A 19,832-nucleotide genomic window follows, 5' to 3' on the forward strand; every position below is an offset into this window, starting at 1 on the left:
AGGAGGCCCATGATGGACATGTCATCAAGAGAATGGGAGGGGGAGTGGAAATGGTTTGCGACTGGGAGGTGCAGTTGTTTGTTGCGAACTGAGCGGAGGTGTTCTGCAAAGCGGTCCCCAAGCCTCCGCTTGGTTTCCCCAATGTAGAGAAAGCCGCACCGGGTACAGTGGATGCAGTATACCACATTGGCAGATGTGCAGGTGAACCTCTGCTTAATGTGGAATGTCATCTTGGGGCCTGGGATGGGGGTGAGGGAGGAGGTGTGGGGACAAGTGTAGCATTTCCTGCGGTTGCAGGGGAAGGTGCCGGGTGTGGTGGGGTTGGAGGGCAGTGTGGAGCGAACAAGGGAGTCACGGAGAGAGTGGTCTCTCCGGAAAGCAGACAGGGGTGGGGATGGAAAAATGTCTTGGGTGGTGGGGTCGGATTGTAAATGGCGGAAGTGTCGGAGGATAATGCGTTGTGGTGCAGTGGGGGGAGGGGATGAAATTGCTTGAAGATTTGCCTGCTATCTGTATTTTATACTTTAATCTGTTGAGGCAGGCACAGCCAAAGGGTTAGCTGCATATTGGAACATTTCAGAAACACCTCAGAAAATAAAGAGATAATGGGAACTGCAGATGCTGGAGATTCCAAGATAATAAAATGTGAGGCTGGATGAACACAGCAGGCCAAGCAGCATCTCAGGAGCACAAAAGCTGACGTTTCGGGCCTAGACCCTTCATCAGAGAGGGGGATCCCTACCTCCCCACCTACACCCTCTCCACCTATCTTCTTTACTCTCCATCTTCGGTCCGCCTCCCCCTCTCTCCCTATTTATTCCAGTTCCCTCCCCCCATCCCCCTCTCTGATGAAGGGTCTAGGCCCGAAACGTCAGCTTTTGTGCTCCTGAGATGCTGCTTGGCCTGCTGTGTTCATCCAGCCTCACATTTTATTATCTCAGAAAATAAAGATTCTGGTTGATATCTTTCTGAAGTCTGTTGTGAGTGGCATGACCATTAGATCTTTTGACTATTGAATAATTAGCTTGTTCAGTACTTCGTGTCCTTGGCAGCTTATAAATGTGATTCATTTGCCCAAAGCAAATGAACCACCATCATAAGGGACATGGGTTATTTTTGCTAATTGAATTAAAAATGCAAGTAATTGCTAAGATTTTAATCAGTTTAGACTCAATTGATATATGCACAGCCCAGTGAGAAACTGGTGCAGAGATAGTTGGAACTGCAGATGCTGGAGAATCTGAGATGACAAGGTGTAGAGCTGTGTTCATCCAGCTCTACACTGCGAAAGGGTCTCAAACACTATTCCCTGTTTACACTGAGTTAGGTGTTCTGATTTTGGAAAGTTATTTAGTATTGCAAATAGCTCTGGGTGGAGGAAAGGAAATTATAGGTATTTTTCATTGCTAACCAGTTATCCTGCATGGAGAGTAGTATATGCGTGCTGTGTGACTTTGTGACTGTGACTATGAGAGTGTGTGTGTGTGTGTGTGTGTGTGTGTGTGTGTGTGTGTGTGTGTGTGTGTGTGTGTGTGCGTGTGTGTGTGTGTGTGTGTGTGTGTGTGCGTGTGTGTGTGTGTGTGTGTGTGAAAGAACGCAGTGTCACTCAGCTGCAGTATCCTTGTCTGTTGCATAGTTGTCATTAACTGACTGAGCCTACACATGGTCAGCAGTGAAGAGTAAGATGACTGGGGGTGTCCATTTCCTATGAAACTTTCAGTAGGCAGAATTATGTGCCCTTAGGGGATAAGGGAAGAAAACTGAGAAAAAGAAATTTATCAGTTTTGAAAATTAAAGTAATTTCCATTTTTATAGCACCTTACATAGTATTCCACTGTGCTTCACAGACGATTTAGGGGAGCACAAATTTGTGTGTGAAGTATGAAACAAAAGTATGAAATTAGCAGGGTGAAAGTGGGTGAATCCACAATTGCACAATTCAACAAGATCAATCAGTCATTCATCATAGATTGGTGAGGCCTGAAGTAAATGTATTAACGGGGCATGGATAGCGGGGAGCCTTTAAAAATTCAGTGGACCATTTAAATTATCTTTGTCTGTGCATTTTCAACGAATTTTTTTAGGCTGATCTCTTTAGTGTATTCCCCAACCACACAAGTCTCTCTAGTGTGATGGAATTCCATTCTTCTGTTAACTGTTTGGAGACATAGCCACCCTGTTACAATTACTCCAGGTTGCAGCTAAAACATGCCGAAATCCTGTTTGTGTGCCATCCTCCTGTGCACTTCCAGTTTTCCTCTTGACATACTCCCTTGTAGCTCATTGGAGAACCATGTGGATGTGCACATCTATCACAGGATGCCTGTGGTTTCTCCTAAAGTTGCTAAAGGAAGATCAAAAGTCTTCTTTGAAACTAAATGTTGACCTGAGAATAGATGCTAAAATAGGCTTACACATGCTGTGTTGTTGTTCAATTTTACACGTCAAATATGCTGAATGTATCTGCAGTCCTTTGTCACCTCATTTACACCTATCTCCAACAGCACATTGTGGCAGAATTATGTGCCCTCAGGAGATAAGGGAAGAAAAATGAGAAAAAGAAACTGAACAGTTTTGAAAATTGAAATAATTTCAATTTTTATAGCGCCTTACATACTATTCCACTGTACTTCACAGCCGATTCAGTGCTTTCGAAGTGTGGTCACTGTGGTAATGTAGGACGTGCAACAAGCAATTTGCATACTACAAGCTGTCTACAGCGTATAATGGACAGCATCCCCTGAGTTCACAACCTCTTATCACCTAGGAAGACAAAGTCAGCAGATACGTGGTAATACTATCATCTCCAAGTCACACAAAATCCTGATTTGGACAGATATCAGCTCCTCTTGCCTCACCAGAGGGTCTGCGTCCTGGAAATTCTACATCACAGGAATAGCTCCATCCTCAGACTGCAGTGTTTCCAGGATGCATCTGTATTACTCATGCAGATGGCCTCAAGGCCCTCCGCTTCTTCCTGTCCCGCAGGCCCGACCAATCCCCCTCCACCGACACCCTCATCCACCTAGCCGAACTCGTCCTCACCCTCAACAACTTCTCTTTCGATTCCTCCCACTTCCTACAGACTAAGCGGGTGGCCATGGGCACCCACATGGGCCCCAGCTATGCCTGCCTCTTTGTAGGTTACGTGGAACAGTCCCTCTTCCGCACCTACACAGGGCCCAAACACCACCTCTTCCTCCGTTACATTGATGACTGTATCGGCACCGCCTCTTGCTCCCCAGAGGAGCTCGAACAGTGCATCCACTTTACCAACACCTTCCACCCCAACCTCAAGTTCACTTGGGCCATCTCCAACACATCCCTCACCTTCCTGACCCCTCAGTCTCCATCTCAGGTAACCAGCTTGTAACTGATGTCCATTTCAAGCCCACCGACTCCCACAGCTACCTAGAATACACCTCCTCCCACCCACCCTCCGGCCAAAATTCCATCTCCTATTCCCAATTCCTCCGCCTCCGCCGCATCTGCTCCCAGGATGAGGCATTCCACTCCCGCACATCCCAGATGTCCACGTTCATCAAGGACCGCAATTTTCCCCCCGCAGTGGTCGAGAACGCCCTTGACCGCATCTCCCGCAACACATCCCTCACACCCCGCCCCCGCCACAACCGCCCCCAGAGGATCCCCCTCGTTCTGACATACCACCCCACCAACCTCCGGATACAACGTATCATCCTCTGACACTTCAGTCATCTACAATCCGACCCCACCACCCAAGACATTTTTCCATCCCCACCCTTGTCTGCCTCCTGGAGAGACCACTCTCTCCGCGACTCCCTTGTCTGCTCCACACTCCCCTCCAACCCTACCACACACGGCACCTTCCCCTGCAACCGCAGGAAATGCTACACTTGCCCCCACACCTCCTCCCTCACCCCCATCCCAGGCCCCAAGATGCCCTTCCATATCAAGCAGAAGTTCACCTGCACATCTGCTAATGTGGTATATTGTATCCATTGCACCCGGTGTGGCTTCCTCTACATTGGGGAAACCAAGCGGAGGCTTGGGGACCGCTTTGCAGAACACCTCCGCTCGGTTCGCAACAAACAACTGCACCTTCCAGTCACGAACCATTTTAACTCCCCCTCCCATTCCTCAGACGACATGTCCATCATGGGACTCCTGCAGTGCCACAATGATGCCACCCGAAGGTTGCAGGAACAGCAACTCATATTCCGCTTGGGAACCCTGCAGCCCAATGGTATCAATGTGGACTTCACAAGTTTCAAAATCTCCCCTTCCCCCACTGCATCCCAAAACCAGCCCAGCTTGTCCCCTCCCCCCACTGCATCACACACCCAGCCCATTTCTTCCTCCCCAACTGCATCACAAAACCAGCCCAGCTCGTTCCCTCCCCCAACTGCATCCCAAAACCAGCCCTGCCTGTCTCTGCTTCCCTAACCTGTTCTTCCTCTCACCCATCCCTTCCTCCCACCTCAAGCCGCACCTCCATTTCCTACCTACTACCTCATCCCACCTCCTTGACCTGTCCGTCTTCCCTGGACTGACCTATCCCCTCCCTACCTCCCCACCTATACTCTCCTCTCCACCTATCTTCTTTTCCCTCCATCTTTGGTCCGCCTCCCCCTCTCTCCCTATTTATTCCAGTTCCATCTCCCCATCCCCCTCTCTGATGAAGGGTGTAGGCCCAAAATGTCAGCTTTTGTGCTCCTGAGATGCTGCTTGGCCTGATGTGTTCATCCAGCTCCACACTTTGTTATCTTGCATCTCACTACCACCTTGTTAAGGGAAACTAGAGAAGAACAATAAATGAGATAACAAGGTGTCGAGCTGGATGAACACAGCAGGCCAAGCAGCATCAGAGGAGCAGGAAGGCTGATGTTTTGGGCCTAGACCCTTCTTCAGAAATAAATGCTGGCTTTGTGTTCAACATTCATATCCTGAAAATGATCTTTAAAATTTTCTGAGGTAGATGGCATGACCTATGAAATGTGTGGGCCTACACTTCTGTAGGATCTTGGGGAATTATTACATTTATCTTTACTCCCCTGTTGATAAAGAGGCTGAACATTTGCATTGAAAATATTGAAAAATACTGGAGATAGCAGCAGGTCAGGCTGCATCCATGGTGAGAAAGCAAGCTAACTTTTCAAGTCTAAATCTCCTTCATCAGACCTGAAGTGAAGTGTGGAGGTGCTCCTGAGATGCTGCTTGGCCTGCTGTGTTCATCCAGCCTCACATTTTATTATCTTGGATTCTCCAGCATCTGCAGTTCCCATTATCTCTGAAGTGTGGAGGGGGCAGCTTTTATGCAATAGTGGGGTTTGGGGGAATGGTGTTTGGAGTGCTGGGGGAGAAAGATTGTTGACAGTTCAGATTAAGTGATCAGATGTGAGAATGCCAGAACAATGGCGTGTCTAACTGCCAGATTGGAAAGAACAGACAGTCTCACTGGAGAGGTGGGGAGGGGGGGTGCAGGTGGGGAGAGGGGAGAGAGGGCATTGTGACAGAGAATGTAACCAGCAAAGCTAAAAGAAGGGGAAGGAATGGATTCATATTTTGAAGGTATTGAACTCAAAATTAAACCCAGATGGTTGTAAAGTGCTTAGTTTGAAGATGAGATGTTGCTCCTGCAATTGGCACTGTGATCAGCTGGAGCATTGCAACATGGCGAGGACAGGCAATGTGGGCATGCAAGCAGGACGCTGTATTAAAATGACAAGCTACGGGAAGGTCAGGGTCATGCTTGAGCACAGACCCGAGGTGTTCTGCAAAGCAGTCAGCCTGTCTGTGTTTGGTTGCTCCAATGTGGGGTAGGTCACATTGGGTGCAGCGATACAACACATCAAGTCTGGAGGAGGTTCAGGTGAAATGCTGCTTTACCTGGAAAGACTGCTTAGGCCCTTGGATGGTGAGCAGGGAGGAGGTGACTAGGCAGGTGGGGCACCTCCTGTGGTTACATGCCCTGAGAAGGGGGGCAATGTTGGTGGTTGAGGAATGGGCTAGGGTGTCCTGGAGGGAACGATCTCTGCGAAATGTAGACAGAAGAAATGAAGGAAAGATGTGTTTGGCGGTGGTGTTCCACTGGTATCATCTGAAATGGTGGAGAATGATCCTTGTTTCCAGGGAACAGAGTAACTGAATTCAAACTGGGAAAAAGCCACATCACAGGACAGTTGCGGCCTGATTAGCTGGTAGAAAATCTGTCCTAAATTTGAAAAAAAACTCTGCAAAACAAATTAATAAATAATTAACTAACCAGGGATTAATGAACTAATAAATGAATTAATTAAGTAGAGATCGCTGGGCAGGTGATGTGCTGTAGCTGTATAATATGGGAGCTGGCTGATCCCATTGCAAACTGCAATGACCACATCTGCAGCAAGCGCTGGAGGACCTTTGGCTCAGAATTGATAAGCTGGAGCCTGGGCTTCAGACGCTGTGGCACATCCAGGAAGGGGAGAGGTGCCTAGACACTCTGTTTCAGGAGGCAGTCACAGCTGGTAGACCACAAATTCATTCAGTGGCCAGGGACGGCAGGGTGTGACTACAAATGAGGCAGGTAGAGGAATCCTGCATTCAGGAACAGAGGAGCCTCAGATCTTGACCTTGTCTAAAAGGTATGAGGTACCTGCTCCCTATAAGGATGAGGAACAGGGCTGTTGGGAGGATGAGCCAGTTGCCAACGGCACCATGGTACAGCAGGCCATTAGAGAGGGGGGAAGCAAAAAGACAAGTGGGAGTTGTAGGGGATTCTATAATGAGGAGAATAGGTAGCATAGAGGCAGGATAGACAGTGCACAACGGTATGTTGCCTGCTTGGTGCCAGGGTGAGGGACATCTCTGACTGGCTTGAAAGGATATTGGAGAGGGACGGGGAGGATCCAGTTGTTATGGTCCACATCGTGACAAACGACATAGGCAAGACCAGGAAATTAGAGGTGTTTAGGGATTATCAGGAACAGGAAATAAATTAAAGAACAGGTCCTCAAGGGTTATAATCTCCGTATTACTGCCCAAGCCGTGTGCACATTGGCATCCGGACGTGAGAATGGGGGAAGTAAACATGAGGCTAAAAGAATGGTGCAGGAAAGAAGGGTTCCTTTTCATGGGGCACTGGCAGCTGTATTGCAACAGGTAAGATCTGTGCCACTGGGACAGGCTCCACCTAAACTGAGCTGGGGTGAATGTTCTAGTGAAAAGGGTAAATAGGATGTCAACAGGACTTTAGACTAGAAAGTGGGGGTGGGAAGGGATGGGTAAAACTCCAAGTATAACAGCCAATGGGAAGCAAAGCAGCAGGTTAACATCTGTGGGGGTGGATTCAACTGCATGGAAAAGTATGAAAAAAATGAAAAGAAAGGAGGACGCAGGAGAGATTATTAACGTCTCCAGCACACAAAATAGGACAGAATATTTGGAAAAGGCGAGGGATCAAACTTCAAGCACACTGGATAAATGAATGACAATGAGAAGAGGGACGTTCGATGCAGGACTGAAGGTGTTGTATCTGAATGCACACAGAATATGAAATAAGGTAAATGAGCCTGTTGCACAGATCAAAATTGGCTGGTATGATGTTGTGGGCATCATGGAGACGTGACTGCAAGCAGATCAGGATTGGAAGCTAAATATTCAAGGGTATACATCCTACTGAAAAGACAGGCAGGTGGTCAGAGTGGGTGGGGTTGCCTTATTAATAAGAAATGAAATTAAATCAATAGCAAGAAACAAAGTAAGGTCAGATAATGTAGAATCTGTGTGGGTGGAGTTGAGGAACCACAAAGGTTTAAAAAAAAAACCATAATGGTTTATGTACAGGCCTCCAAACAGTAGTCAGGATTTGCGGCACAAGATACATCAGGAGATAGAAAGGGTGTATGAGAAATACAAGGTTACAGTGATCGTGGGAAATTTCAATATGCAGGTGGACTGGGAAAATCAGGCTGGTAACAGATCACAAGAAACAAAATTTGTGGAATGTCTACGAGATGGCTTTTTGGAGCAGCTTGTGGTGGAGCCCACTAGAGAACAGGCAATAGTGGAATTAGTGTTGTGCAATGAGGCAGACTCGACAAGGGAGATTAAGGTGAAGAAACCGTTCAGAGGAAATGACCATAAAATTATAGAATTTACTCTGCAATTTGAGATGGAGAAGGTGGAATCAGATGTAACAGTATTACAGTTGAATAAAGGCAACTACAGAGGCATGAGGGAGGAACCAGAATTGGTTAGGAGAGGAGATTAGCAGGAAAGGCAGTGGAACAGCAATGGTAGGAGTTTCTAGGAGTAATTCAGGAGACACAGCAAAAAATCATCCCTAGGAAAAAGAAGCATACTAAAGGGAAGATGAGGCAACCATGGCTGACAAGGGAAATCAAGGGCAATATAAAAGCAAAAGCGAAAGCATATCTTGCAGCAAAGGGAAGTGGGAAGCCAGAGGATTGGAAAGCTTAGAAAAACCAACAGAGGACAATGAAGAAATAAATAGTGAGGGAGAAGATTACATATGAAGGTAAGCTAGCCAGTAATATAAAAGAAGATTGCAAGTATTTCTTTAGACATATAAAGGGCAAAACTGGACACGGAAAATGATTCTGGAGAAGTAGTAATGGGGAAGAAAGAGATGGTTGAGGAAGTGGAAGATGAGTAATACCCCAAACATTCAAGAGAGTCAGGTGGCAGACGTGAGTACAGTGGCTATCACCAAGGAAAAGGTGCTAGAAAAACTGAAAGAGCTGAAGGTGGATAAATCACCAGGACCAGATGGACTACACCCCAGAGTTCCGAAGGAGAAAGCTGAAGAAATAGCAGAGGCATCAAAGTGATTGTTCAGGAATCACTGGAGCCAGTGAGGGTCCCAGAGGACCGGAAAATCACTAATGTAGCCTGTTTAAGAAGTAAGGCAAAAGACAGGAAATTACAGCTGATTAACCTGACCTGGGTCATTGCTAAGATTTTGGAGTTCGTTGTGAAGAATGAGATTTCTGCATACTTAGAAGTGCATGGTAAAGTAAAGCAAAGTCAATATGGTTTCATCAAGGAGAGGTCATGCCTGACAAATCTGTTAGAATTCTTTGAGAAGGTAATGAGCAGATTAAACCAAGGAGAGCCAATGGATTGGTGATAATGGGAACTGCAGATGCTGGAGAATCCAAGATAATAAAATGTGAGGCTGGATGAACACAGCAGGCCCAGCAGCATCTCAGGAGCACAAAAGCTGACGTTTCGGGCCTAGACCCTTCATCAGAGAGGGGGATGGGGTGAGGGTTCTGGAATAAGTAGGGAGAGAGGGGGAGGCGGACGGAAGATGGAGAGAAAAGAAGATAGGTGGAGAGGAGAGTATAGGTGGGGAGGTAGGGAGGGGATAGGTCAGTCCAGGGAAGACGGACAGGTCAAGGAGGTGGGATGAGGTTAGTAGGTAGGAGATGGAGGTGCAGCTTGGGGTGGGAGGAAGGGATGGGTGAGAGGAAGAACAGGTTAGGGAGGCAGAGACAGGTTGGACTGGTTTTGGGATGCAGTGGGTGGAGGGAAAGAGCTGGGCACAGCAACTCATATTCCGCTTGGGAACCCTGCAGCCCAATGGTATCAATGTGGACTTCACCAGCTTCAAAATCTCCCCTTCCCCCACTGCATCCCAAAACCAGCCCAGTTCGTCCCCTCCCCCCACTGCACCACACAACCAGCCCAGCTCTTCCCCTCCACCCACTGCATCCCAAAACCAGTCCAACCTGTCTCTGCCTCCCTAACCTGTTCTTCCTCTCACCCATCCCTTCCTCCCATCCCAAGCCGCACCTCCATCTCCTACCTACTAACCTCATCCCACCTCCTTGACCTGTCCGTCTTCCCTGGACTGACATATCCCCTCCCTACCTCCCCACCTATACTCTCCTCTCCACCTATCTTCTTTTCTCTCCATCTTCGGTCCGCCTCCCCCTCTCTCCCTATTTATTCCAGAACCCTCACCCCATCCCCCTCTCTGATGAAGGGTCTAGGCCCAAAACGTCAGCTTTTGTGCTCCTGAGATGCTGCTGGGCCTGCTGTGTTCATCCAGCCTCACATTTTATTGTCTGAGAGCCAACGGATGTTATCTACCTGGACTTCCAGAAGGCCTTTGACAAGGTGCCGCACAGGAGGCTGCTGAGTTAGATAAAGGCCCACGGTGTTAAGGCCAGGTACTAGTGTAGAAGATTGGTTGTCTGACAGAAAGCAGAGTGGGGTTAAAAGGGTCTTTCTCAGGATGGCAGCCGGTGACTAGTGGTTTTCCACAAGGGTCAGTATTGGGACCACAACTTTTCACTTTCTGCATTAATGATCTAGATAAAGGAACTGAGGGCATTCTGGCTACGTTTGCAGATGAAACAAAAATAAGACAATAAGACCGTAAGACATAGGAGCAGAAATTAGGCCATTCGGCCCCCTGAGTCTGCTCCGCCATTCAATCTTGGTTGATAAGTTCCTCAACCCCATTCTCCTGCTTTCTCCCCATAACCCTTTATCCCCTTGATAATCAAGAACCTATCTATTTCAGTCTTAAATGTACCACATGACCTCGCCTCCACAGCCTCTGTGGCAGTGAATTCCATAGATTCACCACTCTCTGTCTGAAGAACTTTCTCCTTATCTCTGTTCTAAAAGGTCTTCCCCTTACTGTAAGGCTTTCCCCCTGAGTCCTAGACTCTCCTACCAATGGAAGCATCTTCCCAACATCCACTTTGTCTAGGCCATTCAGTATTCTGAAAGTTCCAATCAGATCCCCCCTCATCCGTCTAAACTCCAATGAGTATAGTCTCGGAGTTCTCAAACGTTCCTCATACGTTAGGCTTTCCATTCCTGGGACCATTCTTATGAACTTCCTCTGAACCCGTTCCAGGGCCAGTACATCCTTCCTGAGAAATGGGGCCCAAAACTGCAGGCAATGCTCCAAATGTTGCCTGAGCAGAGCCTTACAAAGCCACAGTAGTACATCCCTGCTTTTACATTCAGGTCCTCTTAAAATAAATGCCAACATTGCATTTGCCTTCCTGACTATTGACTCAACCTGCAAGTTTACCTTGACAGAATCCTGGACTAGAACTCCCAAGTCTCTTTGCACTTCAGACTTCTGAATTTTCTCCCCATTTAGAAAATAGTCCATACTTTTATTCATCTTACCAAAGTGCACGACCTCACACTTTCCCACATTGTACTCCACCTGTCACTTCTTTGCCCACTCTCCTAACCTGTCCAAATCCTTCTCAATACAAACTGTCCCTCCACCTTTCTTTGTATCATCTGCAAATTTTGCCAGAATGCCCACAGTTCCTTCATCTAGATCATTAATGTACAAAGTGAAAAGTTGTAGTCCTAGCACTGACAGATAAGGAGATGGACAGGTAGTACTGAGGAGGCAGCAAGGCTGCAGAGGATTTAGACAGGTTAGGGGAGTGGGCAAAGAAGTGGCAGATGGAATACCACGTGGAAAGTGTGAAGTCATGTACTTTAGTGGGAAGCTTAGAGGCAAATAGTATTTTCAAAATGGGGAGAAAATTCAGAAATCTGAAGTGCTAATGGATTAGGGAGTCATAGTCCAGGAATCTCTTAAGGTTAGCTTTCAGGTTGAGTCAGTTGTTAAGAAGGCAAATATGATGCTGGCATTTATTTTGAGAGGATTAGCATATAAAAGCAGGAATGTATTTCTGCGGCTTTATAAGGACCTGGTCAGATCGCATCTAGAGTACGTGAGCAATTTTGGGCTCAATACCTCAGGAAGGATGTACTGGCCCTGGAACAGGTCTAGAAGAGGTTCGCATGAACGATCCCAGGACTGAAAGGCTTAACATATGAGGAACGTTTGAGGACTCTGAATCTATACTTGTTGGAGTTCAGAAGGATAACGGGGGATCTAATTGAGACTTACAAAATACCGTACAGCCCGGACAGTGTGGAGTTGGGAAGATGTTTCCATTGGCAGGTGAGACTAGGACCCAAGGGCACAGCTTTAGAGTAAAGGGGAGACTTTTGAAAAGGAGTGCGGAGAAACTCCTTCAACGAGAAAGAGATGAACCTATGGAATTCATTGTCAATGCCAGGCTGTGGAGATAGATCACTGAGAATATTTAAGACAGAGATAGATAGGTTCTTGATTGTCAAGGGATTCAAGGGTCACAGGAATAAAGTGGGAGAATGGAGTTGAGAAACTTATCAGGACTGATTGAAAGGCAGAGCAGACTTGATGAGTCAAATAGCCCAATTTATGCTCCAAAGCGTTATGAATGCGGAGGCTGGTGGGATGAAAAGTAAGAACAAGGGGGTTCACATTGTTGACAGTGATGGGAAGACGCAAGGGAAGAAGCACAGGTAGGTAGGGCCCTGTTGACTACACTGGATGAGAAACTGTGGTAATAAAGAACGAAGCCATGAAAGCAGTGCTGTTTTGGAAGGTGGCATAATCCAAACAGATACAACATAGGCAAAGGAACTAGAAGAATAGAATGGAATCCTTGCAGGGCATGGGGTGGGAAGAGTTGTAGTGAAGGTAGTTATGGTAGTGAGTGGCTTTGTAGTGGATGCAGCTGACAGTTTATTCTCTGAAATAGAAATGGTGAAATCATGGAAAGGATGGGACTTGTTAGGAATGGACCATGTGAAAGCTGTAGAGGGGTGTAAATTGGAGGCAAAATGAACAAATTTCTCAAGATTCATGCAGGAGCATTAAGTGGCACTGAAACAATCATTGATGTGCAGCAAAAGAGAGTTTTGGGAGTGGGCTAGTGTCAGACTGGAATAAGGATTGTTCCACATACCCCATGCTTTCTTGTAACAGGGACCCATGTGGGTGCCTATAGCCATTCCCTTCCCTTGCCAGAAATGAGGTGAATTAAAGGAGAAATTGTTCAGTGAGAGAACAAGTTCAGGAGAATGGTGGTAGATGGGGATTGCTCAGGCCTCTGGTCGAGGAAGAAGCTGAGAGCCGAGTAGGTAATGGAGGTATACAGGGATTAGACATCCGTGGTGAACAGGAGGCAGGTAGGGCCAGGGAACTGTAAATTGTCAATGCGGGGGGCATCAGAGGGGAATTGCAGATGTAGGTGGGCAGGATCTGGACAAATAGAGAGAGGATGGGCTCAAGGTAGGAGGAAATGAGCTCAGCGGGGTGGGAACTGATACAATGGGCCTTCTAGGGCAGTTCAGTTTGTGGATTTTGGCAAGGAGGTAGAAGAGGGCTGTCTGGGGTTGGGAGACTGTAAGGTTGGAGGCCGTAAGGGCAGATCTCTGGAAATAATGAGGTAGGTTACACTCCAGGCAACAATGGCTTGATGTTCGGATGTGGGATCATGGTCCGGGGGAGGTAGGAGAAAGTGTCCGAGAGTTGATGTTGAGTCTCTGCAAGACAAAGATCAGTGTGCCAGGCTACAATGTCAACATGTTTGCAGGCGGTTTTGATAACAAAGTTAGGGTTGAATCTGAGAGAGCTAAGTGCAACAATTTCAGAAAGGAACATTTTAGAGTGGGTGAGAGAAGCAGAGAAATTGAGATGGCAGATGTCACCCTGGCAGTTTTCAATGAAGAGATCAAGGACATGTAAGAGGCCAGAGGAAAGGTTCCAAGGGTAGAGTGAGTGCTGGGGATGGGCAAAGGGATCAGTGGAATGGTGGGGGCGGTGGGGGGGGGGGGGGGGTGTGGGGGGTGGTGGTGGAATATCCTGCCTGAAGAATTGAATGCACAGATGGAGGCAGCGGAAAAACAGTTCAACATCATGGCAAACCTGAAATTCATTAAACTGAGGGTCATAAGGGTATGAAGCTGATTCCTTTGCTGAGGACAATACATTCAGCCTCAGAGAGGGCAAGGTCAGGAGGTATTGTGAAAACATGACAATGGCTGGGATTGGGGGACAGAAAGGGATGGCACCTGAGGGCTGAGAAGGGGTGGGTGCTAAGGAATCGGTTCTGAGTGATGGGAGGGCTTAGGGTCCGAGGGCAGAAAGGGGAGGGTTGTGTAGGACAGGTGTTGGAGTCCATAAGTTACACGTTGCTGCCTGAAAGAAAGAGAAAACGTCTTTTGTCATGGCAATGGATGAAGTGTAGGATGAAGTGAAACTGGGGTTTGGCACAGCTTTGAGAGAGGGTGAGTCAATGTTGCTGCAGATTGGAGTCGAGTGTGCATGTATGACACCTGTTTTATCAGGTGGCTGGGATTGTTTATCTACCTCTCACTACTAAAATTTCAAACAGTGACTTTCCTTGGGGTGAGCCAAGTGCTGGATATTGTATGACGTGACATCATTCACTCATCATTTAGATGGATGTGATCAGCTGACAAACAACTCCTCTGTATCTCAGCACAGATTGTTATCAGGTGCTTGGGAATAGGGCAGCACAGGTGAATGAATGTGAGTACTTTTTAAAATCTCTAGCCAGAAGAAAAGAAACGTACTATATGACCTTGCAAAGTGATGACCAATAGTTCCAATTTGTCACACAAATTGGTGACTGTGATGTTTTTACTGTTACAGCACCACAATTTTACGCCAGAAATAAAACAGAAAACACAGGATCTTAAATCCCCATGAGGACAAAATATACAACCAGCACTGCTGGATTTTATAGAGTACAGATTATTTACTTAGCTGCTATAAGCAGTGAAATTAATCAGTTCTGTTTATGTACCTGTAATAAAACTGCCTAGAATTCACTGTTTGCTTTATGCTACCTTTGGGTTCTAGGGTCCCATTTATATCATTTAATACCTTGCTGTCCCAGAGCTGTGCTCATTCTCTCTGCTGCTCGACAAGGTGATGTCACAGAGTTTACCTGCTGTGACCAGTCTGGTAGACAACATTACTACTTGAAGTATTAACTGCATTGTTGCCACAACACATTTTCCAGCTTGAATTGACTGCGACAAATACACTGCAGAATACTTTTATGACTCGACTGTGTGGGCAGGCAAATCAGAGCAGCAAGCATATCCCTAACTAGTTTCCAGACTGCAGATTAAAACCTGTGAACCGTTTAAGTTATTTAACATGCACTGCTGTTGTGTTTTATTTACTGTGCATTTATTTGCACATTTCCTTCCTTTATTTTTGGAAGACATTTACTTTGATTCAGTTGGTTGATTGAAACTGGCCCAGTCATGAAAAATAGCTAAATGGATGTTTTTTTAAAGAGTACCAAGTGTATGTGGAATTGTGACATCAGCTACTGTGTGTAGCTACATGCGTGTTGGTGTGTTCGTATATGTGCATGTTACTGCAAATACATTCTGTATCCTGTTATTGCCACTGAAAGGTTCTATTTTTTCAAAAATTAATATATAAAATGTGGACAATGTTGGCTGTGCCAGCATTTATTGCCCATCCTTATTTGCCCTTGAGTAGGTGGTGGTGAGTTGCCTTCTTGAACTGCTGCTGTCCATTTGGTGTAATGCTGTTGGGGAGGGGGTTCCTGAATTTTGACCAAGTGACACTAAAGGAATGGCACTATATTTCCAATTCAGGATGGTGAGTGGCCTGGAGGGGAACTTGCAAATGGCGATGTTTCTCAAATATCTGCTGCTCTCAACTTTCTAGATGAGAGTGGTCATTGGTTTGTAATGTCTGAACACATTGGTGAATTTCCGCAGTGCATCTTGCAGATAGGACATGCTACTGCAACTGCATGTCAGTAGTAGAGAAAGTGATTGTGTCTGCCTGTGGTGCTAAACAAGTGATCTGTTTTGTCCTGGAAGATGTCAAGCTCTTGAGTGTTTTTGGAGTTGGACTCAAGCAGTATCAAATGGGGAGTATTTCTTTATATTCCTGACTTGTTGCCTTGTAGGTAGGCAATAGACTTTGGGGAGTCTGGAGGTGGTTAACTTACTGCAGCCTCTGAGAGAGCCACAGCACTTATACGGCTAGTTCAGCTCAATTTCAGTTGATCGTGGAGGATTCCGTAGTGGTAATGCCATTGAATGTCATGGGATGATGGTTAGATTCTCTCTTGTCAGAGACTGTAATTGCTTGACTCTTGCGTGCTGTGAATGTTCCACCCGCGGGTGACTGTCTGTGTGGAGTTTCCACATTCACACCATGTCTGCGTGAGTTTCCTCTGGGTGCTCTAACTCCCTCCCATAATTCAAAGATGTCCAGGTTTGATGGATTGGCCAGGCTAAATTGCCCATAGTGTCCAGAGAAGTATAGGCTAGGGGGATTAACCATGGGAGCTGCAGGGTTACAGGGAATGAGGTGGGGGGCGTGGGTCTGGGTGAGATGCTCTTCAGATGGTCGGTGTAGACTCGATAGACCAAATGGCCTGCTTCCATGCTGGCTATGATTCTATTTCTGATTAAAAGCAATTTTCTACATATGCTGAAAACATGAAACAAAAACTCAAAACGCGGGAAATTCACAGTCAGCAACTGTGGAGAAAATAGTTAAGCTTACACTTTCAATTTACACTTTAAGCATTATCAGAGTTGTTGTGTTTGTATTAACATGCTCTGTTTTTGCAGGCAGTCATTAAAAGGTTTGTGTTTTTGTATCTCCAAACCACTGGATATGAGTCACTCTCAGTTTTTCATATTTGTGAGCAGCACAGTGTATCACTTTCTCACCTCTATATTCTCCATTGGTAGGCTGGATTTCACATGGAGTGTCACAACAGTTACTTTGCACCTTTAACTCCATTATGTGTCCCAAGGAGCTTAATCAGCACAATTTGACACCAAGTTACTGGGACAGGCGTGAGCAAAAGTGTGACCCTTGAGGTCAGTTTTATGGACTGTCTTAAAGGAAGAAGGGGTAGAGAAATGGGAAGATTAGAGATGGATTTCCAGATCTTAGGGCCTGGGCAGCTGAAGGCAGGCCAAGGAGTAGATATATGATAAATGTGCAGGACTGGAGCAAGCTTTCAGATTTTTGCAAAAATGTTGCCCTTATTCTGATGGTTGAATCACAGACCTGCAGGTTTACGGCTCCAGGATACTATCTAATAAAGGAGACCAGTTCTGTCAGTTGCACTAATGCAAGGGTCATTTTATGAGTGCATAATCCTGGCAATGAGCCTTGCCTGCTGGCAATTTCTGACTACGTGCTCAGGGTGTGCAATGTTCCCCACTGGGAGCATGATTTTGTAAAACCAGCCCTACAGTGTGAAAGCAATTACTTTTGGACACCTGCAGCCAGCAGTCAGCAGCAAATTAGGTGACTTCAGTTCCATCTCAGTGAGCTGGAGGCGGGAGGACAATTTGTCGTGTCAGCCATTTTCTCTCTGAAGGTGAACCCTGAGTTTTCTGCATTTGTCGTTAATTTTTTCTCATTGCTCATAAAATTGGTCTGTCAGCCTTTGAAGACAGAGACTGGGATCCCAGAAGGAAACCAGTAGGATGTCAGTAGGAATCAAACAGGGTCCCAGCAGAGCTTGGCAAAACTGGGGGAAGAGTGCTATGTTGCAGCTGTCATCTATGCCACTTCAATGTGGCATAGATGTGGTGGTAAAAGACAGTCTAAATAGTAGCCTGTGTTTAAACATTCACCCATTAAACCATTGTTTGTCCATCAAACGGCTGACAATACTCATATATTTGAGTATTTGTTGTGACTTTTAGATATTTCTGTTCGCCACATTGAGATGTGTAATTATTTTTTACAATTTGGGTGTATTTATGCCATTCTACATAAAGGTCTCTAAGTGTTTCTGTGCCAGTCTGTGAAAGTGCAGCCCATTGAGATACTGTTACTACAACAACCTGACAGTTCTTGCTTCTCAGACTAGCCGCTCATTACTGTAGAAAATTAGTTAACAACTGCTTGCTGCTTCTCCCCCACCATGGGGCACTGAGTTAAGTGCTACACAGAGGCATTTGCACTGGCTAAGGTGTAACTCACACCCACCTGCTCTCAGATATCTTCTCCCGTGAGGCTGTTGTTCTGCTGCTCAACCTCTTGCTTGTTTTCTGCAATGAAAAGTTAGGACACAATAACTTATATCACTCAAAGTACAATAGACCGCTTGGTTAAAATCTGTGGCTTTGGCTACTAACTGCCAAGTCACACAAATGTCAGGCAATGATCATCTCCAACAAGAGAGGATCTAACCATCTGCCCCTGAAGTTCAACTGAATCCTCCACTGTTAACATCCTGGGAAATTAAAATTTATCAGAAACTTAACTGAAGTGGGCACATAAATATTGTGGCTACAGGGGTAATTCAGAACCTTGTAATAACCCATCTACTAACATCTCAAAGCCTGTACACCATCGATAAGGCACAAGACAAGATTGTATTGAATTCTCACTGCCTGCCTGCTTTAACAAGACCCATAAAATTCAACATGATCCAGGACAAAGCAGATCACTCTCTCCCTCCATCAATCTCTCTCCCAGTCATGCATCATATCTGCGTACCACCTACTAAATGCACTTCAACGATTTGCTAAGCTTTATTCAGAAACTGTCCAACCAGTGGCCTCTAATATCTAGAAGAACAACAGCTTCAGATGCATGAACCACCTACAAGCCCTTCTTCAAAATATATCCCATCCTATCTTGGAAGTTTTTCACTGCCCTTTCACTGTCATTTGGTCAAATCATGGAGCTCCCTCCCTAAAGGAACTGTGTGAGTACCTTTTAGTTTATCTTGCCTGGGGCCCTGGGCAATGTATATTGTCCATCCCTAAGTACCCTTGAGAAGGTGCTAAAGAGTTGCTTTCTGGGGCTAGAGGGGGGAATGTTTCATGCCACCTGGAACCTTCACTGTGCAGTTGAAACATGTGCTTAAAGTTGTTGAATGCTGCCTATAACTGGTCTGGGGTTTCTAACTTGCATGATTTCTTGTTTAAATCTCTAACCTCTACAACAACAAGATGAAAACCTCAGTCAGAGCTTCAGCACTCCTTCCCAACACCCGTGGTATGCTTGCCAGTTTAAATGAGTAATGCATGTCTATGATGGGAGCTGTAACAGCACAAAATGTGCAAACACCTGCCTATCACCATGAGGAAGCAGTGAGGCTGGCAAGGGATGCATAATGTAGACCGCTGGGGTTGGGGTTTTCAATGTCCACCAACCAAAACTGGTTTAGCAGCAGCACTACTGATTGAACTGGTTGGGTCCTAAAGGACATAGCTGCTAGATTGGCTCTGCGGCACATGGTAATGGAACCAACAAGACAGAAAAGCATACTTGACCTCATCCTTAAAAATCTGCCACTTGCAGATACATTTGCCCCTGCCAGCATTGGTAAGAGTGAGCACCACACAGTCCTTGTGGAGATGAAGTCCTGTCTTCATATTAAGAATACCTTCATCATGATGTGTGCCTCTAATGCCATGCTAAATGGGACAGATTTCGAACAGATCTAACCACTCAAGACTGGGCATTCATGTGGCATTGATGTTGCTTGATATCACCGTTAATGATATCTTCCATTCCTTAACTGATAATCAAGAGTAGTTTGATGGGGCGGTAGCTGGCCAGGTTGAATTTGTTCTGCTTTTTGCCATCAGCAGCAGCAGAGCTGTACTCCAGCAACCTCATGGCCCAGCATCTCCGCCCAGTCAACCATACCATCAAGGTAGGGATCAACCTTGGTTCAATGGAGAGTGCAGGTGGAGCACCGGGAGTACATAAAAATCAAAGTGTCAATCTGCTGAAGCTACCAAATATGACTACTTGACTACTTGCACAAACAGCAGAAGCAGCAAGTGATAGATAGACACAAGCAATCCCACAACCAATGACCTCAGGTCTGTAGCCTAACCAGATCCAGTTGTGAATGGTGGTAGACAATTAAACTACTCACTGGAGGAGGAGACTCCACAAGTATCTCTGTCCTCAATGATGGAAGTGCCCAACACATCAGTGCAAAAAATAAGGCTGAAGC

The 19,832-nt window shown here is 46.1% G+C and overlaps 1 protein-coding gene across 2 annotated transcripts in view; it reads right to left on the reverse strand.

The window, feature by feature from the left end:
* LOC125466536 (MORN repeat-containing protein 1-like) overlaps window positions 1-19,832 on the reverse strand; it is a 185,610-nt gene that overhangs the window by 26,196 nt on the left and 139,582 nt on the right. For both annotated transcript variants that reach the window (XM_048561130.2, XM_059638066.1), the window contains exon 12: window positions 17,843-17,904. In XM_048561130.2, coding sequence (XP_048417087.1) covers window positions 17,843-17,904 — 62 coding nt within the window. The remainder of the gene's footprint in view (window positions 1-17,842; window positions 17,905-19,832) is intronic.

Source organism: Stegostoma tigrinum, chromosome 28 (assembly GCF_030684315.1).
Source record: "Stegostoma tigrinum isolate sSteTig4 chromosome 28, sSteTig4.hap1, whole genome shotgun sequence".
NCBI lineage: Eukaryota > Metazoa > Chordata > Chondrichthyes > Orectolobiformes > Stegostomatidae > Stegostoma > Stegostoma tigrinum.